At 40.7% G+C, this 17,539-nt stretch overlaps 1 protein-coding gene across 4 annotated transcripts in view; it reads right to left on the bottom strand.

Annotated features, from left to right (window-relative positions):
• Nucleotides 1–17,539, bottom strand: part of CPNE4 (copine 4) — a 625,415-nt gene that overhangs the window by 129,230 nt on the left and 478,646 nt on the right. For all 4 annotated transcript variants that reach the window (XM_067033790.1, XM_067033792.1, XM_059064294.2 and 1 more), the window contains 2 exons: nt 14,960–15,043; nt 11,858–11,947 (listed from right to left, as the gene is read on the bottom strand). In XM_067033790.1, coding sequence (XP_066889891.1) covers nt 11,858–11,947; nt 14,960–15,043 — 174 coding nt within the window. The remainder of the gene's footprint in view (nt 1–11,857; nt 11,948–14,959; nt 15,044–17,539) is intronic.

The following is a 17,539-nucleotide window of genomic DNA, read 5'->3' as shown; positions in this document are numbered from 1 at the left end:
TCCCCAAGCATCTTCCCAGGAGCTGGTTAGCTATCTTAATTTTCAGTGCAGATGCAGGCATAAAAGGGTTAAATAATGTGAGGAAATTGCTTCTTCTCACAGCAATAAATCATGATTTATTGGAATAGATGTTCTCTCTGGCAGGAAAATGTCCACCTCAGAAGACAACACGGCTCCCTCTTCACTTTACATGACAGATCTCACCAGGGCACTGATTAGTGTTTATTTGTTCTCTTAGTTCAGAATTTCAAAGTATTTTCCAAAGGTAATTTCCTCAAAAATATTTTTTGAGTTAATCAGACAGAGCTTGACAAGACAGAGATTGACCATTTTCCCCACAAAACAGTTGTACCAGATCATGCCAACTCTTCTATGCTTTTCACTCATAACGGTGCAATGTAGGACCTCCCCTGTATACCACAAGGGTTTCTGAGACGGAGAGGGAGGAGTCTGGACATCTTCAGAGCTGCCACACCCTCATTCCAGGCTGCAGTGAGAGCAAGAGCCATCTTAGGTGAGGTTTGCCAGGTATGGGCAGCACTCAAACTCTCCTTAGTACAGTAACGCCAAGCAGGTGTTCCATGAGGGGCAAGTTCAAAGTCACATCAACTGGAAGAAGGTTCTTTTTTCACAAACTTTTTTTTTTTTTTTGGTGGAAAAAGATACATAACATAAAATCTACTTTTAACCATTTTAAGTGCACAGCTCTGTGGTATTAAGTACATTCACATTGCTGTGCACCCATCACCACCATCCACATCTGGAACTTTCCCATCTTCCCAACTGAAAATGTATACCAATCAAGCACTAACTTGCAACGTTCTTTTTTAATGTAAGACCAGATTATATAGTTTCCTGGGGAGAAAAAACATAGCACCTGCTTTGACAAGGTGTTCTCTCTTCTTAGATATTGAGGAAATCAGACTTGATTCTCACTGATGAAAAGATTATCTCTGCATGGCAGTACCTATTTTTGACCTCATTTTCAGGACACCCATTCCTCCCCCTTTGGAACTTGGCAGAGGAGGACTCCCATGAGCAGTGGAGGCTTGACACGTGAAGGGGTGAAATTTTCTCCTGGGATGGTTGTTTATTGGAGAAGAAGGAGTGTGTTCCCAGTATGGGATGAGTGAAAATAGGAAGGCTTCCTGAAGAATAGAGTAGAGTGTGGGCAAGGATGACTTTGGCCACATATGGGCAGTGGATTACTCTCCTGAACATCACAGGTACAGAATATTCCACCATCACAGAGAGTTTTACTGGACAGAGTCAGACAGACCTGAATCTGGTTATGTCACTTGCAAGTTCCATGAACTTAGCCAAGTGATTTCAGTTTTCTCATTTGCAAAATGGGATATTGACAGTGTCTCTCCATGGAAGAGCCAGATTGATAGTCACCAAAAACCACCCCAAATCCAACTAGACCAGATTTCTCAGCCGCTCTTGCAGTTCATTGTGGCTGTATGACTGAGTTCTAGTCATTGGAATATAGGAAGCAATGTCAAGTGCTGTTTTCAGCTGAAATTTCTAGAGAGAGCACTCTCCACATTTTTTAACGTCTTTATTGGAGTATAATTACTTTACATTGTTGTGTTACTTGCTGTTATATAACAAAGTGAATCAGCTATTCATATACATATATCCCCATATCCCCTCCCTCTTGTGTCTTCCTCCCACTCTCCCTATCCCACCCCTCTCGGTGGTCACAAAGCACCGAGCTGAACTACCTGTGCTATGCAGCTGCTTTCCACTAGCTATCTATTTTACATTTTGTAGTGTATATAGGTCAATGCCACTCTCTCACTTTGTCTCAGCTTACCCTTTCCCCTCACCATGTACTCAAGTCCATTCTCTACGTCTGTGTCTTTATTCTTGTCCTGCCCCTAGATTCTTCAGAACCATTTTTTTTAGATCACATATACATGTGTTAACACACGGTATTTGTTTTTCTCTTTCTGACTTGCTTCACAATGTATGACAGATTCTAGATCCATCCACCTCACTACAAAAACCTCAATTTTGTTTCCTTTTATGGCTGAGTAATAATCCATTGTATATATGTACCACATCTTCTTTATCCATTCATCTGTTGATGGGCACTGCACTCAGAGAGGCAGACACTGATTAGAAAGCTTTATTTCTGATTGTTATGTGGGTGAGAAACTTATATTTCATGGGGGCACTTTGTTACCACAGCACTGTATAACCTAGGATAATTATAGGGTTAAATGATGTCACTTAAGCAGTGTCCAGCAAAGCAACTGGGAGCTGGTGGGTGAATACTCGGTGAATGTTAGCTGTCCTTCAATAGTTAAGAACAAGAACGATGGAGCATGAGAGAGCTGGGTTAAAACTAAGTCTGCGAGGGGAAAGGGTAAGCGGTGACAATGTGAGAGAGTGGCAGGGACATATACACACTACCAAATGTAAATTAGATAGCTAGTGGGAAGCTGCCGCATAGCACAGGGAGTTCACCTCTGTGCTTTGTGACCACCTAGAGGGGTGGGATAGGGAGGGTGGGAGGGAGGGTGATGCAAGAGGGAAGAGATATGGGAACATATGTATATGTATAACTGATTCACTTTGTTGTAAAGGAGAAACTAACACACTATTGTAAAACAGTTATACTCAAATAAAGATGTTAAAAAAAACCCAACTAAGTCTGCACTACTTCACTGTGTAATCTTCAGCAATTTCCTTAAAGAGTTTTGAAAACCTCATCTGTAAAAAGGGGGATAATATTAATGAAAAGGAAAAATATTATTAAGATTAAGAGTATATATAGTTTTTCTCTTATTCAGAAATTTCTCTATTCCTGCACTATTTAACACTATTTAAGCTGGCTGTTGCTTTCCCTTGCTGCAGTACTCTATAGATTACAGATCTCAGTAGAGGCAGCCTGCTGGGCTCAGGTGCCGTTTACTTAAGTGGTATTGCGAATTCCTGTGTCAGGGCTGATCCAACACAGAGACACCTTGGTGAGTCTGCAGTCCTCTGGTAATTGCAGGACATCTAGGCTGAGTGGGCTATCGACAGGCATAAAACCAGGAACTCTCGTGTCCAGAGGCCATCAAGAAAGCACTTATATTTTAATAGATCTCAAGAAAGCTTCATAGCACCATTAGCCACTCCCAAATTTTTCCCTTTCCATTATAAGGTAGGTAGAAAAGGAAGTAAACTTGCTTCCACACACCTGGGAATGTCAGATTCTTTACTATAGGTGTTTCCAGCCATACTGAACATAACAATGAACCCCTCAATTCCAAATTCCCATGTTTTGTAACAAGAATCAGGAAATGCTGGTGTAAGCCATGGGCTATCTAATGATTGAAGCCTCTTGCATGAATTTGGGGGAACTATGGAGCTGAATTGGGGCCCCTGTCAAGGATTGAGATCTGGGGGTTGGAACTGGGGTGGGGTTTTTTCCTTTCTAAGCAGTAAGAGCCAGAGGTTTGTTAGAGAAAATCAGGATGAAACAAGTATGGAACTAAGTCCAAAGGATCAGAGGCCAAATAAGAGGTACTTAGGTGTCCAGGAGTTAGGAGTCATATGGGGTTGGGAATAAAGGGGGAATGTCCAGGGCAAACTCCAAGAACACAGTACAGGAGTCCAATCCGTCTGGCAGTTGTGAGCCAGTCTGGCTCAGAGAGTAAGCAAAGACAGTGAATTTGTGGAGAAGATGGCTTGGTCACACCTGAGAAGGGAGGACGGGAATAGGTGGATAGAAGCCAAGGATGAATGTTAGGATTTCATACAGGAGGAAGAGCAAATACATACACACATTAGCTTTGCAGTGAGGTGGCAGGAAAAACACTGAGCTACCTAAGAGAGGTGCCAAGAAGTCAGCTAGATTTGCAGAATCAGTGGGAAGACACTGTTTCACCATATGCGCTTGGCAAATGGCCTGCACAAGCATTGTTTAGGAAAACCATTAGACTGAAGATTCCAGGCCCACTGGGATTCTGATTCAACAGACCACTTTTCTGACCTGCCAGGAATCCAACTTTGGGGTGTTAGGAGGGAGCCTGTAAACATGCTGTTTTTAATCACCCAGGTACTGCTACAGAGGAAGGGAGGGCATGAAGAATGAGCAAGATATTAGGTGGGTAAAAATGCCATTTATGGTTGCTTTAGACGTGTGTCTGGGCCTCCTCTCAACCCTCATGGCCTCCTGAGTTTCATCACCTCTGCTTTGAATCTGGGGACTTGCTTCTCCTTTTCTGTTACTTCCTTCTCCTGGTTCTATCTTGCTTGTGTCCACCCCACAGAAACCTCAGTTAATAACCTGGGCCTCTCTCCAGAATAAGGCCTGGGGGCAAGTTGATACAGAAACAACTGGTCCTCTTCACCCTAGATCTCTCTTCAAGGCAAGTGGCTTCTATCAATTATCCTCAGAAGATGTCCGATAAACTCTAGGTGAAAGTCTCCAAGTTACCTGTGCAGTTTGAGCACCAGAGAAAGGGACAGGAAATGACCTCAGGGTGCTTACATGCTATTTGTCTGGATTGTTCTGGCATGACCTTTCCCCCAGTACTAGGCACAATTAGGGTGTTAATAATACTTGCTGGTGGTCCCTTCTCCTTCTTTTTCTCTCTAAGACCCCCATCTGGAAGAATCTATTCTGAATACCAGCACTGTCTCCTAACAAATACATACTGGGCATTAATAATGTGTTGATAAAATCAAAGGAAATGATTAATATCATATTTCATAGAATCAAAGAGGCACATATTTATTTTCTTAACAACCACAAATTGATAGAAAAGTGTGTTATAGTTTCATTGAGAGTGTTTTTTCCCCTTTAGTTGAATGGTGAATAGTTGATAGTTTCTCAGACTTTATGAAATATGTTACATAGAGACAAGTCTTCTTTCTATTAAATGTTTGAATGACTATAAGCATTTTGGTTGAGTGAGAGTAATGGGATAAATCATCCTTTATCAGGATGATTTATTTTCTAAAAATACCACAAAATAGAGGCAGCACGATTCAACAAAAAGCATGAAATTTGACATTTGACTGCATGGGGTTTTGAGCCTCAGTTTCTTCATCTGTAAAATGAACACAATGGAATCTACCTCACAGTATGGTTAGAAGTAAATGAAGTTGTGATTTTGATAAGGACTCTAATATGCCATAGAAATCATGGATAATTTCATTCAATAGCTAAATATTAAATATATTTCATTAAGTAGCTAGTATTAAATATTAAATATATATTTCATTAAATAGGTAACATTAAATATTAAATATATGTCATTAAACAGCTAGTATTAAATATTAAATACATATATTTCTTTAAATAATTAATATTAAATATAACCCTAAATCTACTCAGTAAGTAATGCAATGTCTTTTACATAGTTCAGAAGACATTTCAGCTTGTTGCACGGTTGTCTCTTGAGTTACTGAGAGAGAATCCCCTCTGAATCCTACCATAGGTATTTAAGGATCAGTAGATGTGGCTGAGAAACTCTAAGCCTCTGACACATTCGCAATTACTTTAAAAAATTAACCTCTGTCAGAATTAATGGGGAAACACCAGAGCATTTTCCACCATACTGGTGAATAAGAACAGAGGATGCCCTCCATCTCTACTACTATTTAACACTGTGTTGGGAGCACTGGTACACACAAATAAAGAAAAGAAATAAGGAGAATGACTAGTTAAGTAAGTAGGGGCAAAACTATCTCTATTTCCATATGATCTATATTTTAAAAACTCTAAAAAATTAACAAAAAATTAGTATAAACAACAATAAAACAATAAAATAGTTATTTAAGAAAACAATTCAATAGCTCTTATGTATACAAACAATAGTCAGTTATAAGGTGTAATGGAAGGGAAAGAAAGAAACAAACAAACTAGGCATAAACTTAAAAACAAACATTCCGCAGACCTACTAGAGCATAGACTTGAGGATATGGGGAGGGGGACGTGTAAGCTGTGATGAAGCAAGAGAGTGGCATGGACATATATACACTACCAAACGTAGGGTGGATAGCTAGTGGGAAGCAGCCGCATGGCACAGGGAGATCAGCTAGGTGGTTTGTGACCACCTAGAGGGGTGGGATAAGGAGGGTGGGAGGGAGGGAGATGCAAGAGGGAAGAGATATGGGAACATATGTATATGTATAACTGATTCACTTTGTTGTAAAGCAGAAACTATCACACCTTTGTTAAGCAATTATACTCCAATAAAGATGTTAAAAACAAACAAACATTCCAAACCTCTAAGAGGAACAGTAACAGTTTGCTCCTGCAAACACAAAAGGAGACTTAAATGAACTGAAAGACGAGCCATGTTCTGGGCTGGGGAGACAACATTAGAAGAGATTTCCTTTACAATCTCAATAAAAATACTATCACTTTTTTTTTTAAAATTCTGGTACTAGTTGCTTATAAAGCTTAATTGGAAAGAACAAGAAGCAGAATATCCAAGCAGACCTGAAGACCCTTAAAAGGACAAAGAATACAGAAGTGAGAGAGGCTTGTCCTGTCAGGTATTAAAATGTGCTACAAAATGATTACCTGTAAGGGAAGAGAGTAAAAACTAGAGAAACAGGAATGGGAGCTAAACTTTTCTGAATATACTTTGTTTTGTAGTTTTGACTTTAGAATCATGTAAACATTTTATATAATTATAAAACAAAATTAAACTTGAAAAAATAAATTCTAAATGCTGAAAGCAAAATGAAACAAAGGAACCCAACCGTTCTATGGGTTAGAGCTTCAACTATAGAGAATTGTCTCTAGACTTTAAAGTATGAGTTAGCATCTATACAGAGATATTTATCTTACAGAAAAAAGGAATTTCAAAATTTATGAATTAAAAAAATTCTAACCAGAAAGCAAGGAAATTATTAAGAACTAAAGAGCCAATTTGAAGGGGTTTTAACTGGATAAACAAGGGATGACACAAGATTTCAAAGGAATAATTATAACTGAAATAGATTGAAACACTGGAATATATTGAAAAATCCATGAATTCTTAATAATAGTGAGGGACCCCATTAGTCACCTATGAAGGATGCTAGAGAAGTAACTTGTTATTCTGAAAATTCTTTGAAAAAAAGAAAAAATAAAGCATTTTCCGGCCTTTCTTGTACAAATCACACCTCAGGGAACAAAACAGCTGTTGAAGGGAGCTCTTCTTTACAGAAGAACTCTAAATAATAGATAAAGAAGGAATAATAGAATTAGAAAATTACCATTTTTGAAATTCTAATGAAATAATGAATCTAGGCAATGCTCCTCAATAACTGTTAAGACCATAAAAGAGCACCATCCCTTGTAAAACGTTCTTGTTGCAAAACAGCCCCTGAACCTGATCAAGTCCCAACTAGCTGTTTACAGGGAACACAGAGTAGGGGAAATGTGACAGAACAAACCAGCCTGGTTTCTTCAAGTAAAAGAGGAAAGTTTCTTCAAGTTTCTTTAATTAAATTGCAAGGAAAAAAAAAAAAAAGAGGGAGAGAGAACTAACAGATTGAAAGAGACTTCAGAGACATTTCAGTCAAAAGCAAAGCTTGGACCTTGTTTAGATTCCAATTTGAAAGAAAAAACTATTAAATAAATTAGATGGTCACATATGAATAGTGGCAGAACATTTGCTGGCATTAAGGAAGCTTAGATAATATTCTAGGTATAAAAATAGGTTTGTGGTTATGTTTATAGAAAGATTCCTTGTCCTTTAGAGATACATACTGCAGTATTTTCAGATGAAATGGCATGGTGTTTGGGAGAGGACCCCATAGTGACTTACATTGGCCCCAGGCCCTTTTGCCTTCATGGACCCCCTCTCACCATAATAGATTTTGGGGATCCTAAAAATGTTATTGTTTTCCGATGTGAGAAAAAAATGGAAACATTTTATTCAACCTTACAAGTTCATTTTTCCTTCTGACTTTAAAAGAAATTAAAATGTTCTTGTAGGTTCTTAAAAGTATCATGGGTTCTGGCACTACGCTTGCTTTACCTAATGAATGAGTGAGCCCTGGTCTGGGATTGGCTTCAAAACGATCTAGTGGTGGTTGCGGGGGTGACGGGAGGGGTGACAGAAAATCGGTATTGAGAGTATGGATGAAATAAAATTGGCCACAATAATGGTTGAGGCTGTGTGATGGGTGTGGGGAGGGGTGGTGGGTTATCATAACCCACTACTTTTATGGATGTTAAAAGTTTTTCATAATAAATAAATTAAAGCATCAGTTTCTGAAAATTACTTATTTGAATGCTTTTTAAAAATTTTCCCATAGAGGAGGAAAAAAATAAATAAAACCAAAAGAAAAACTTGGTTTTATTTAAACGTGGTGTTAGTGTGGACCCTGAATAAATGAGATTTAAAGATATCAAGTCTCATTTGGGACAAAGACCTCATTATTAGAGTTTTGCCAAGACTGAGAATCTAAATGGACAGAGGGTTTTAAAATGTTTTCTTTTTTGGTCTTTTTGTTTTTTTTAATGTGGACCATTTTTTAAGTCTTTATTGAATTTGTTACAATATTGCTTCTGTTTTATGTTTTGGTTTTTTGGCCGCAAGCCATGTGGGATCTTAGCTCCCTGACCAGGGATCAAACCCACACCCACTGCATTGGAAGGCAGATTCTTAACCACAGGGCCACCAGGGAAGTCCCCAACTTTTTAAAGTTCACTCTCTGTTGTTTTTTTTTTTTTTTTTTTGGTGGTGAGGAGATGCTGCCTGCCAATATGGTACCACTTTATTTCAGAAAAAGCTGAATGGGAACAACATTATGAGCATTTCTCAGTGGCCTTTGTGATGAAATAATCAATACAAATAAAGGGCAATAGAGGAAGTCTCTCCAGCTTTTCAGAAAAGCTGTATTTGGTGATTGTGAGCAGGTGAGTGATGATATTGGGTTTGTCACCTAGTGAGCTCAGCACACCTGTGTGGGCAGATTCCCCGCCCCCCCCTGCCACCCGCCACCACCCCGGCCAGTGACGCACTGCTGACCTCTTAGCACCTCCCTGCTCCTCTGTCCATTCACTCCAGAAACAGTTACTGAGTATCTGCTCTGTGCCAAGCGCTGGGCTGGATGCCTGGATACACAGGGGAAAAAACATTGTTCTCACCCTGAAGGGGCAAACTGGGAAGAAAGAGTCACCTGCTGGGGAAAGAGATGGAAATGGAAATGTTCCAAACAAGTGGAGAAGTATTTCTATGAGGTGAGTGCAGAGGGCTAGAGGGCACCTATAGAAGCTAAAGAGATCAGGGAAGGTTTCTGGAAGTGGAGGGATATTGGAGAGACCCGAAGGAAAGTAGCAGATAATGATAATCCAAGAAAAGTAGAAGAATGAAAAAGGCATCAGACAGAGAGAGGAATGTGCCAAGCCCTGAAGGCTTGGAGAGGGCAGGGTGGGTACGAGTGCTGGGCAGAGAAAAGGTGGTGGAGAGGAAGCTGGGTGGTGGAAAGTGGTGGGAGGCACTGAGCCGCGGAAGGACTGTGATGAAGGAGCAAATGTCTGTACCAGGGGTTCTCAGTGTGGACTGGGACCAGAAGCATTAGCATCACTCAGGAATTGTAGAGTGCAAATTCTCAGGCTCACGCCAGACCCACCAAATCAGAAACCCTGGGGATAACACCTAACAATCTGTGTTTTAACAAGCCTTCTAGGTGATTCTGATGCATTGGTATAAATGATTTTACCCTCCAGGGAACATTCAGTAATGTCTGAATACACTTTTGGCTGTAAGACTGATGGGGGTGAAGTATTACTATGAGTGTTTAGTAGCCCGGGATGCTGCTAAACATCCTACAATGCACAGGACAGGCTCCCACAACAACGTCCAAATGTCAATGGTGCAGCTGTTGAGAAATACTGATCCTCCCTTTCTCTGTCTCTCTCTCCTTCCTTCCTTCATTCCTTTCCTTTTCCTTCCTCCCTCTCTCCCTCTCTCTCTTTCTCTCTCTCTCCCTTACTCCCACTTGTCCTCTACAGACAGCAGAACACTCAAAAGGCCACAAAATGCTCCTTTTCTGCATTTTTATTTGTTCAACTACAGATAACCCTCCCCTTTTATCTGATAACTCACCATGACTAAGTTGACCTATGGCTAATGTAGGCATTATCTAATTTCTCCCCCAAAGGGTCCATTTATCTCCCTGGGAGTGGGATGGGGTGGCTCAGAGTATAGGTGACAATCCCCAACCCAGGCCTGAAGCTGTAGGTCTTGGCCACTGTGCATATGAGCTAATACATGAGGCCCAAACATCCAGGAGTCTTGATTTTGGCATAAAAGACAATTCCAGTGGAAGTGGAGGCTCCCACAAGAGATATTAGGGACAACTCTGAGCTGCTCCTCCAGACCACAGAAGTAAGCATGTCCACAGATAGTACAAAGTCCAAACATAATAGTTTTAAACAAAGATGTAAAGTCACATTAAGAGTTTGGGACTAACCAATGGATAGGATTCTAAACTGATGGATGACATTGACAAATGCAAATAATTATATCCATTAGAAGAATGTTTACAGGGCAAAAAGCTTGAGGAAAGTATAAAGTTACAAAGACAAACATTGGCAGTGCCCATCTAACACTTCCCAGGGGAGTCGGTGTCCCCAACATGAATGTTTAGTCTGCCTAACAGACCTATAATCCCATTGGGGTGATAGGTGTCCCAGGCTTTTAAAGTCTCAAGCCATTAACCACCTCCATTATCCGGCTTCCCTGGCTTTGCTTTTAGGCTGTCACACAACCTTCTGAAAACTATCTTCCCCATGGTTTGCCCACATGGAGAAAATGCTCTGGTAAAGCTCATATGAATGTTGAGTCTGCTTGAGGGTCATGTTTCTCACTGAACATGAACCTGTCGGCCTTTTGATTTATAGCTCTGGCCTCTATTGAATTTACTCAGTCGTCCTGAGTTACCTCTGGAACACTGACAACATGGAGCTTCTGGACTTCCAAGGTAGAGAGAGGGCCAGACCAGGGACCATAAGGAATGACTCTGGGAGTCTGCTTCGGGCACTTAGCCTATTGTACTCCTTTGGTCATCCTCACTCTTATAATGAGTATTTTCTTCCAACTTCTACATTCCCATGATACTCAAAAAGCATGTGTGGTAGACTGAAAAAAGTGGCCACCATACTCTGCAGCTCCTCCTGCCAAGAGGTAGAGTCCATGTCCTACTTCCTCATCCCTGAATCTGGGATGGCTGTATGACTGGCCAATAGAATGCAGAGGAAGTGACCTCATGTGAGTCTGAGACTGGGTTTTGAGACGTGCATGTTTTGTCCTGGCTCTTTTGGACCCTAAGATTGCTGAGTGTGTAACTCAAGCTAGCCTGCTGATCGATGAGAGACAAATGGCCCCGCCACCCTGATCCAGATGACAGCCAGACAAACCCCAGAAGCAGAGGCGTCCTGCTCAGGTACAGCTGACTGCAAATACATGAGGAAGCCCATGCAAGACCAAGAAAAGAGCCTCCTAGATGAACTCAGCTTGACAATGTACAGAATCATAAGCTAAATAAATGGCTATTGTTTTAAGTATTAAATTTTGGAGTAGTCTGTCATGCAGTGGTAGATAACTGATAACAACAGTATTTGTGTTTTTAATAACTCCCAAATATACCCTGAACTTATTGCCACAGTTTCTCTCCTAGAGGCCATGGGATTTGCCACTTAACGTAACATGATTGAGATTTATCTCATGTTATCTCAGGAGCCTCAATGGCTCCAGCAGAAAGGAGAGCCCTTGTTTCTTCCATCAAGATTGTAAGAGACTTGGGTAAATGATACAGAAAACTTTGGGTTTACCAACATTCACTTTAAGAGAAAGAGGAGGGTTAAATATGTAAAATTACATTTCTCAGACATAGACAGATTTCTGACCTTCAGCCGGCGGTCGGGATCTCCACTGCATAGAGAATTTACTGATACTTTGAATGATTTCCAGGCTGGGCTTAAGTTATTCATCACAACCTGAGGAAAAAAAAGAAAGGAATGGTGGGTGGGAGAGGAAGTGCTTGACATTTTCACATTTCAACATAAAAACTGCGTGAGAAACACTGCGGTGCTTATGAAAAGGACAATTGTCTGGAACAAGTGCCTTAATGAAAACTTGGAGTAGTAAACCTTTCAAGGGTGCCTACTAGGTGGATCGTTATGGGCAGAACTCTTGCGGTCACTGGCCTTGCTGTTATTTCATCAATAATGACAATAATATTGTCCAGTATGTGGATGCTGGAGATGACCCCTTCTATATCAAAAGAGGTTGGGATTAAGGAGATGGGCTGCCTTTGCCTCTGATAAAGGATCCCCAGTTCTGTAGGACTGTCAGTCCTACGGCATAAATTCTCTTCTACTGAGGTCAGCATACGTAAAGCCTATTGGTCTGTGTGTGGGGGTGTGTGTGTGGCAGGACAATTCTGCTGCTGAAGAACTGAGTGGTCTTTGGTGCCCTGTGACCTTGGTTAGATCAGATTGCAAGTCAGAAGAAAAGTTTCTAGAAGAAAAATCCCAGGAATACATTTATACTAGGTATGCTCAGGAGGCATAACAGGGCAGATCTTCAGAACTTCAGGATCACAAACTAAGACTGCAATATCGTGAAACCCTTTTAAAAGCAGTTTACTAATCATGAACTTGGCTAAATCCTGCCTGAGAGGCTATTCGAGTCAAGTCTTATTCTGCCATCAGATGATTCAGTAATTCAATTTGGTTTAGCATATGAGCATTTGCTCTGTGCCTAAGATTGTACTGTGTACTCTAGGGCAGGGGCTCCCAAAGTGTGGTTCCTGGACCAGCAGGAACTTGTTAAAAATGCAAATGTCTAGATTCCACTGAGACCTACTGACAGAAACTCTCGAGGTGGGCCGCTAGGTGATTCTGATGCATGATATTTGAGAACTACTGCTCTAGGGGACATACAAACAAAGTTAAATGGAGTTCTGTCTTATTGACTTTTCTTCCTATGAAGTTTTTAGTTAGCATAGCCTTAGAATTGTAAAAAAATTAATTCTCTATCTACATAATTATTTTATAAGTGATTCCCTCTTCTCCTGAATTCCTAGATATAATGATGAATTATTGATTATACTGTAGGCTCATTATTAAATTTCCTTTAATGCATTAAAAAGTAGAAAAATAATGTTCCTGTGTGACTGCTTTTTGCTCTCATTCCCTGAATGAGCAAAGTGATAGTGAGAAGAAAAGTTAGATACAATTGTTTTGGTTAATTTAAATTTCTCACCTTTGTCTAGAAATACTAAAAAGTGAAGATGTTTCATTACAACAGCTTCATAAAACTCAACAGCAGATCAAAATTTCAACTAGAAATTTCCTCTGAAATTAAAATCTGTGTGTGTGTGTGTGTGTGTGTGTGTGTGCACGTGCACGCACACACACATGTGCTTACCCAGAGAGAACGGTATTGCCTGGTATTTATTTTGTATCTATTGAGTAAGAAAGAGGAAAAATCAATGTTACGTTGATTGACTCATTGGGAAACTTTACAATCACAATTCTTATGAGATTCCAGGAGCCCCTCGCAATGGGGTATGGTGAAGTGTTAGAGGGGAAGAGGGGAATTTACCAAGAAGAGGGAGGGATGCCATCAGGAGTGAAGAAGTCTAACAATATGACACCCCTCTTCTTTCTCCCTGCACATTCAAGTCCCCGTGCACTGGCTAGAGCAAAGGCATGAATGGGTACCACTTCTGATTCTCCCCAACGTTTAGTTACTTCTCCTGAAAGAACTTTGTTCCATCAAAGGAATCTTTATATGGGAAAAAGTTCTATTTGGTGATGGTGATGGGGTGCCACTCAGGGAAACCATCCCAGTTGCATCTGAAACTATTCCCCAGGGAATAGTTTGTGACTGTGTGAAGAATCACATTGTACTATCACAGGGAGTGGACATACTATCAATATTCAACTCCATTCATGTATTCATTATTTTAGTAGACACACTTTATTAAATGCTAACCATGTACCAGATGACATCCACAGAACTAGCCCGTCCAAGACTATTCGATTTTTGTTTACTTTAAATATGACATGAAAATTTCCCCTAATGCTACCTGCAACTCTGCTACTTCAGGAAAAAAGAAATGGATTTCCAGTGTGGGATATGGGAACACAGCACCCCACTATCATCCTGAGAGAGTCATGAGAGTTCCTTCTTCCTTTACCCCACACTGCAAGCATATTTTTCTCTCAGCTCCAAGCCATTCCTCCTTATCAATGCACTTCTCACCCCCACACAGCCTCTTTTGAACTGGCTTGTATATAAAATAAAATAAAAATTGGAGACTAGGGTTGGTTGTTAAGTGGGTGTGTGGTGGTGGGTAGTGGGGGGTGGGATAGTGAAGGATAAGGTTTGGAGTCACTTGGAGAGAAGGTAGGAGGGTGAGAGGGAGATGCAGTCAGACCAAGTGCCTGCTGATACAGGACAGCTGTTCGTACGACAGATCTGACATCAGTCCTGTGTATGGACTTTCCCTGGAGAGGCAGATTGGCTTCTCAAATTGCAGCAAAGCTTAGGGTCAAACTCAATTCAAACCTCAGCTCTACCCCTTGCTCACTGGGAAGATGACTTGACCTCCTCAAAGTTCAGTTTCTTCAACTGTAAAATGGGGTAATAATCATGTCAATGCATAGTTGTGAGAAGTAAATAAAATGATGCATATGAGATCACTCAGTCAAATGCTTGGTACCTAGTCACGTTTATTAAATATCAGCTAGTATTCATCTTTTTATTATTAATAAGTTGCTGGCTTTCTGCATTAAAGGTCAATAATGGAAAATCTGGGTGAGAAAGTGTCTCCTCTTATAATACCCACATTGAGAATAAAGAGCCCTCTTAAGGAGTGGGAAGACTTCAGGTCTTGGGGGATAGCTACAGACATTAAGAAAGGGAAGGGGTTTCTCAAAACAGGTCAGTGTTTCATCTTAAAGAGACGAGATGGCACAGCTGAAGATGGCTCTTCTCACCTCAGTTCGGTGCACAAGCTGCTGAGTTGCATCATCATTCATTCGAAAAATTTCCAGAAATGGGTCAGACTTACTGAAGAAATCCTACAATAGATAAGCAGAAATGAGTTGTTTCCCTACCCACTGCACAAACACATTTGATATAGCCCTGGATAAAATACCCCTGAATTTGACCCTTCCTTTCTTTATTCATCCCTGAGACCCACCTTTGGCTAGAATGAGCTGTATCTTAACCCCGAGTCCTTTGAGAAGTAAGGATTGGTTGACTGAAGTCCCAAGTAGTCTTCAAAGATCCACCCAAATGCTGGTTCTCTAAGAAGCAGTGTATCTGCTGTCTTAAACATGTTAATTCTAGTTATTGTAAAGCCTGTGTCCGATGACTACAGTATCTGGATCACTGTGGGTCTGTTTTTATTATCTATTTCTCCATTCTGCCTCTTGTTATGCTTGTTAATTTTTGATTACATACTGGACACTGTGTAAAAAAATTATAAAGGCTATAGATGAGTCTTCAGCTTCTGGCAAGCAATTAGAATGGGGGCAGTCACCTGAATCCAATTAGGGTTGAGCTCTTTAGAGCCTGGTTTCTTCAAATCCTTAAAGGCCCGACCTATTTCTGATTCCTTTATTCCTTGGTATAATCCTTAAAGGCTCTCACTCAAAAACTCACTGGTTATGAGGGCTGTTCCTTCTTGACAAGCCCTCAAGGCTCATTTCTGTTTGTGAGACTCTGAAAGACTCTGTTTACTTCCATAATCTCTTGTTCCAATAGTTATTGGTTCAGTTTCTCTCTATGCTGCTATTTGCTAATTAGTGAATGCCTTGAGAGGATACATTACTCCAACGGTTGGGCTGCTTCCCTTCTCTGAAGCCTCTACAAATAACCCAAGCTCTCCCTGAAGTCCTGAACTCCAGTTTTACTTCCCCAACCCCATGAGACTATTAAAAGCACTGCTCAGTTTCTCTGTTTCTTAGTAGCTATTTTCTGCTAGGTTTCCCAGCTTCTCTAGCCCTGGGTTTTATGAATCAGCCTTATGGAATTGCCTTGAGTGGAAAATCTGCATAGAATGTCTGAATCACCTCAATGGATTTCTCTTCTCTCCAACTTCTCTGACCCTGAATCTTGACTGCCTTAAGACCCTCAAACAGATGTCTCTTGTATCTTGTCCATTGTTTATAGTTGTTTTCAGTGGTAGAGTAATGTAAAACAAACAGGCACTTTATTACTGAAAGCAGACCTGTCCATATCCTTCTTTTAAACTTGGCTTCTTACACTGATAGATTATAAACTCTCAGACAGGAGGAATTATGTCTTATTTTCCTTTATATTTCTACCATAGCATCTTCCATAACATCTAGCTTTTAGTGGCACACAGTGTTTACTGAATGTATGAATGAATACATAAATGAATGAGTGAGTGACAAGAAAACCAGGTACAGAATAGGAGGCTATCTGAGCAACAGCTTTGGTCATCACATTCTTACTATGTATTTCACTAGGTAATTCCCTGCCCCAGAAATCTAAACAGCAGCAAAGCAGAATAAAGCCTACAGCCATCCTAGTCTTTAGCTCGACAAAGTACTCTCAGGGGATATACTGATCATAGAGCATTTGTGCTTGATATTAAGATACAAGGAAGGATAAAACCTTTTCTCATCCCTTCAAAGGGCCATCTAGTTTTGTGCTAAGTACACACATAAACATAACAAAGGGCTAAGTATTAATGAATGAATGGATAACAGAGAAGAGGGAAAGTCAATGGATTTTGACTGAAAAATATGGTTGTGAGGAGGATGTTTCTAGGGAGGGAATGGAGTGCGTAAAGTTGTAAAAGAATAAACATAGAAAGGACACACCAAGTAGCTGAATTACCCTGCAGCCTCAGGATGTGTAGGGGAGGAATCTGAGGCAGTACTGGTGGAGGTGGCTCCATAAGGTGAAGGGCCTTAAATGCACATCTGGTGTTTGCACTTACCTGAGAGGCAGTGGGGAGCCACTGAAGGATTTTGACCAGGAAAAAATAACATGGTTGGCTCTGTAGTAAAAACTTTGTAGAATACCTTAGAAGGAGGAGGGAGATGGGGATATCTCTCTTCCCTTTGGCTGTCCTCCCTACTCAACCAGGATCAAACACCCAGAGTCTGGAAAATACCCCTCTGCCCTATTTTTGAAAGTGCCTGATTGACAACACAGAGTTCATCAGTTAGTCTGCCCTGCAAAACTTGTCTCTCCACAAAAATGGCCCCTGCTTTCCTCCCAGACACACTTCTATCTGATTGTTACCACTATGTGTAACTGAGCGGGACTTTATGGGGCCTTCCCGGGACAGGCACTTCCCCCATATCCTCTGCTTTAGCTTCTCTCTGAAGTACCCAGATAACAGTATTTGATGCACATTTCCTGAGTTGTTTTACAGATGTGAAAACCTCCCACTAAATGGAAGACGTTAACTACTTGATGACCTGGAGCCTCCTGGAGCCTAAGGACTCATAATGTAAACCCCTGTGACACCACACTTTTACCTCTCCATCAGCCAGTCAGAGAATTGTGCATGAGCTGATTACATACCTTGCGACCCA

This window comes from Kogia breviceps, chromosome 5 (genome assembly GCF_026419965.1).
Source record: "Kogia breviceps isolate mKogBre1 chromosome 5, mKogBre1 haplotype 1, whole genome shotgun sequence".
NCBI classification, from domain to species: Eukaryota; Metazoa; Chordata; class Mammalia; order Artiodactyla; family Physeteridae; genus Kogia; species Kogia breviceps.
This window is presented reverse-complemented; position numbering and strand designations above follow the sequence as displayed.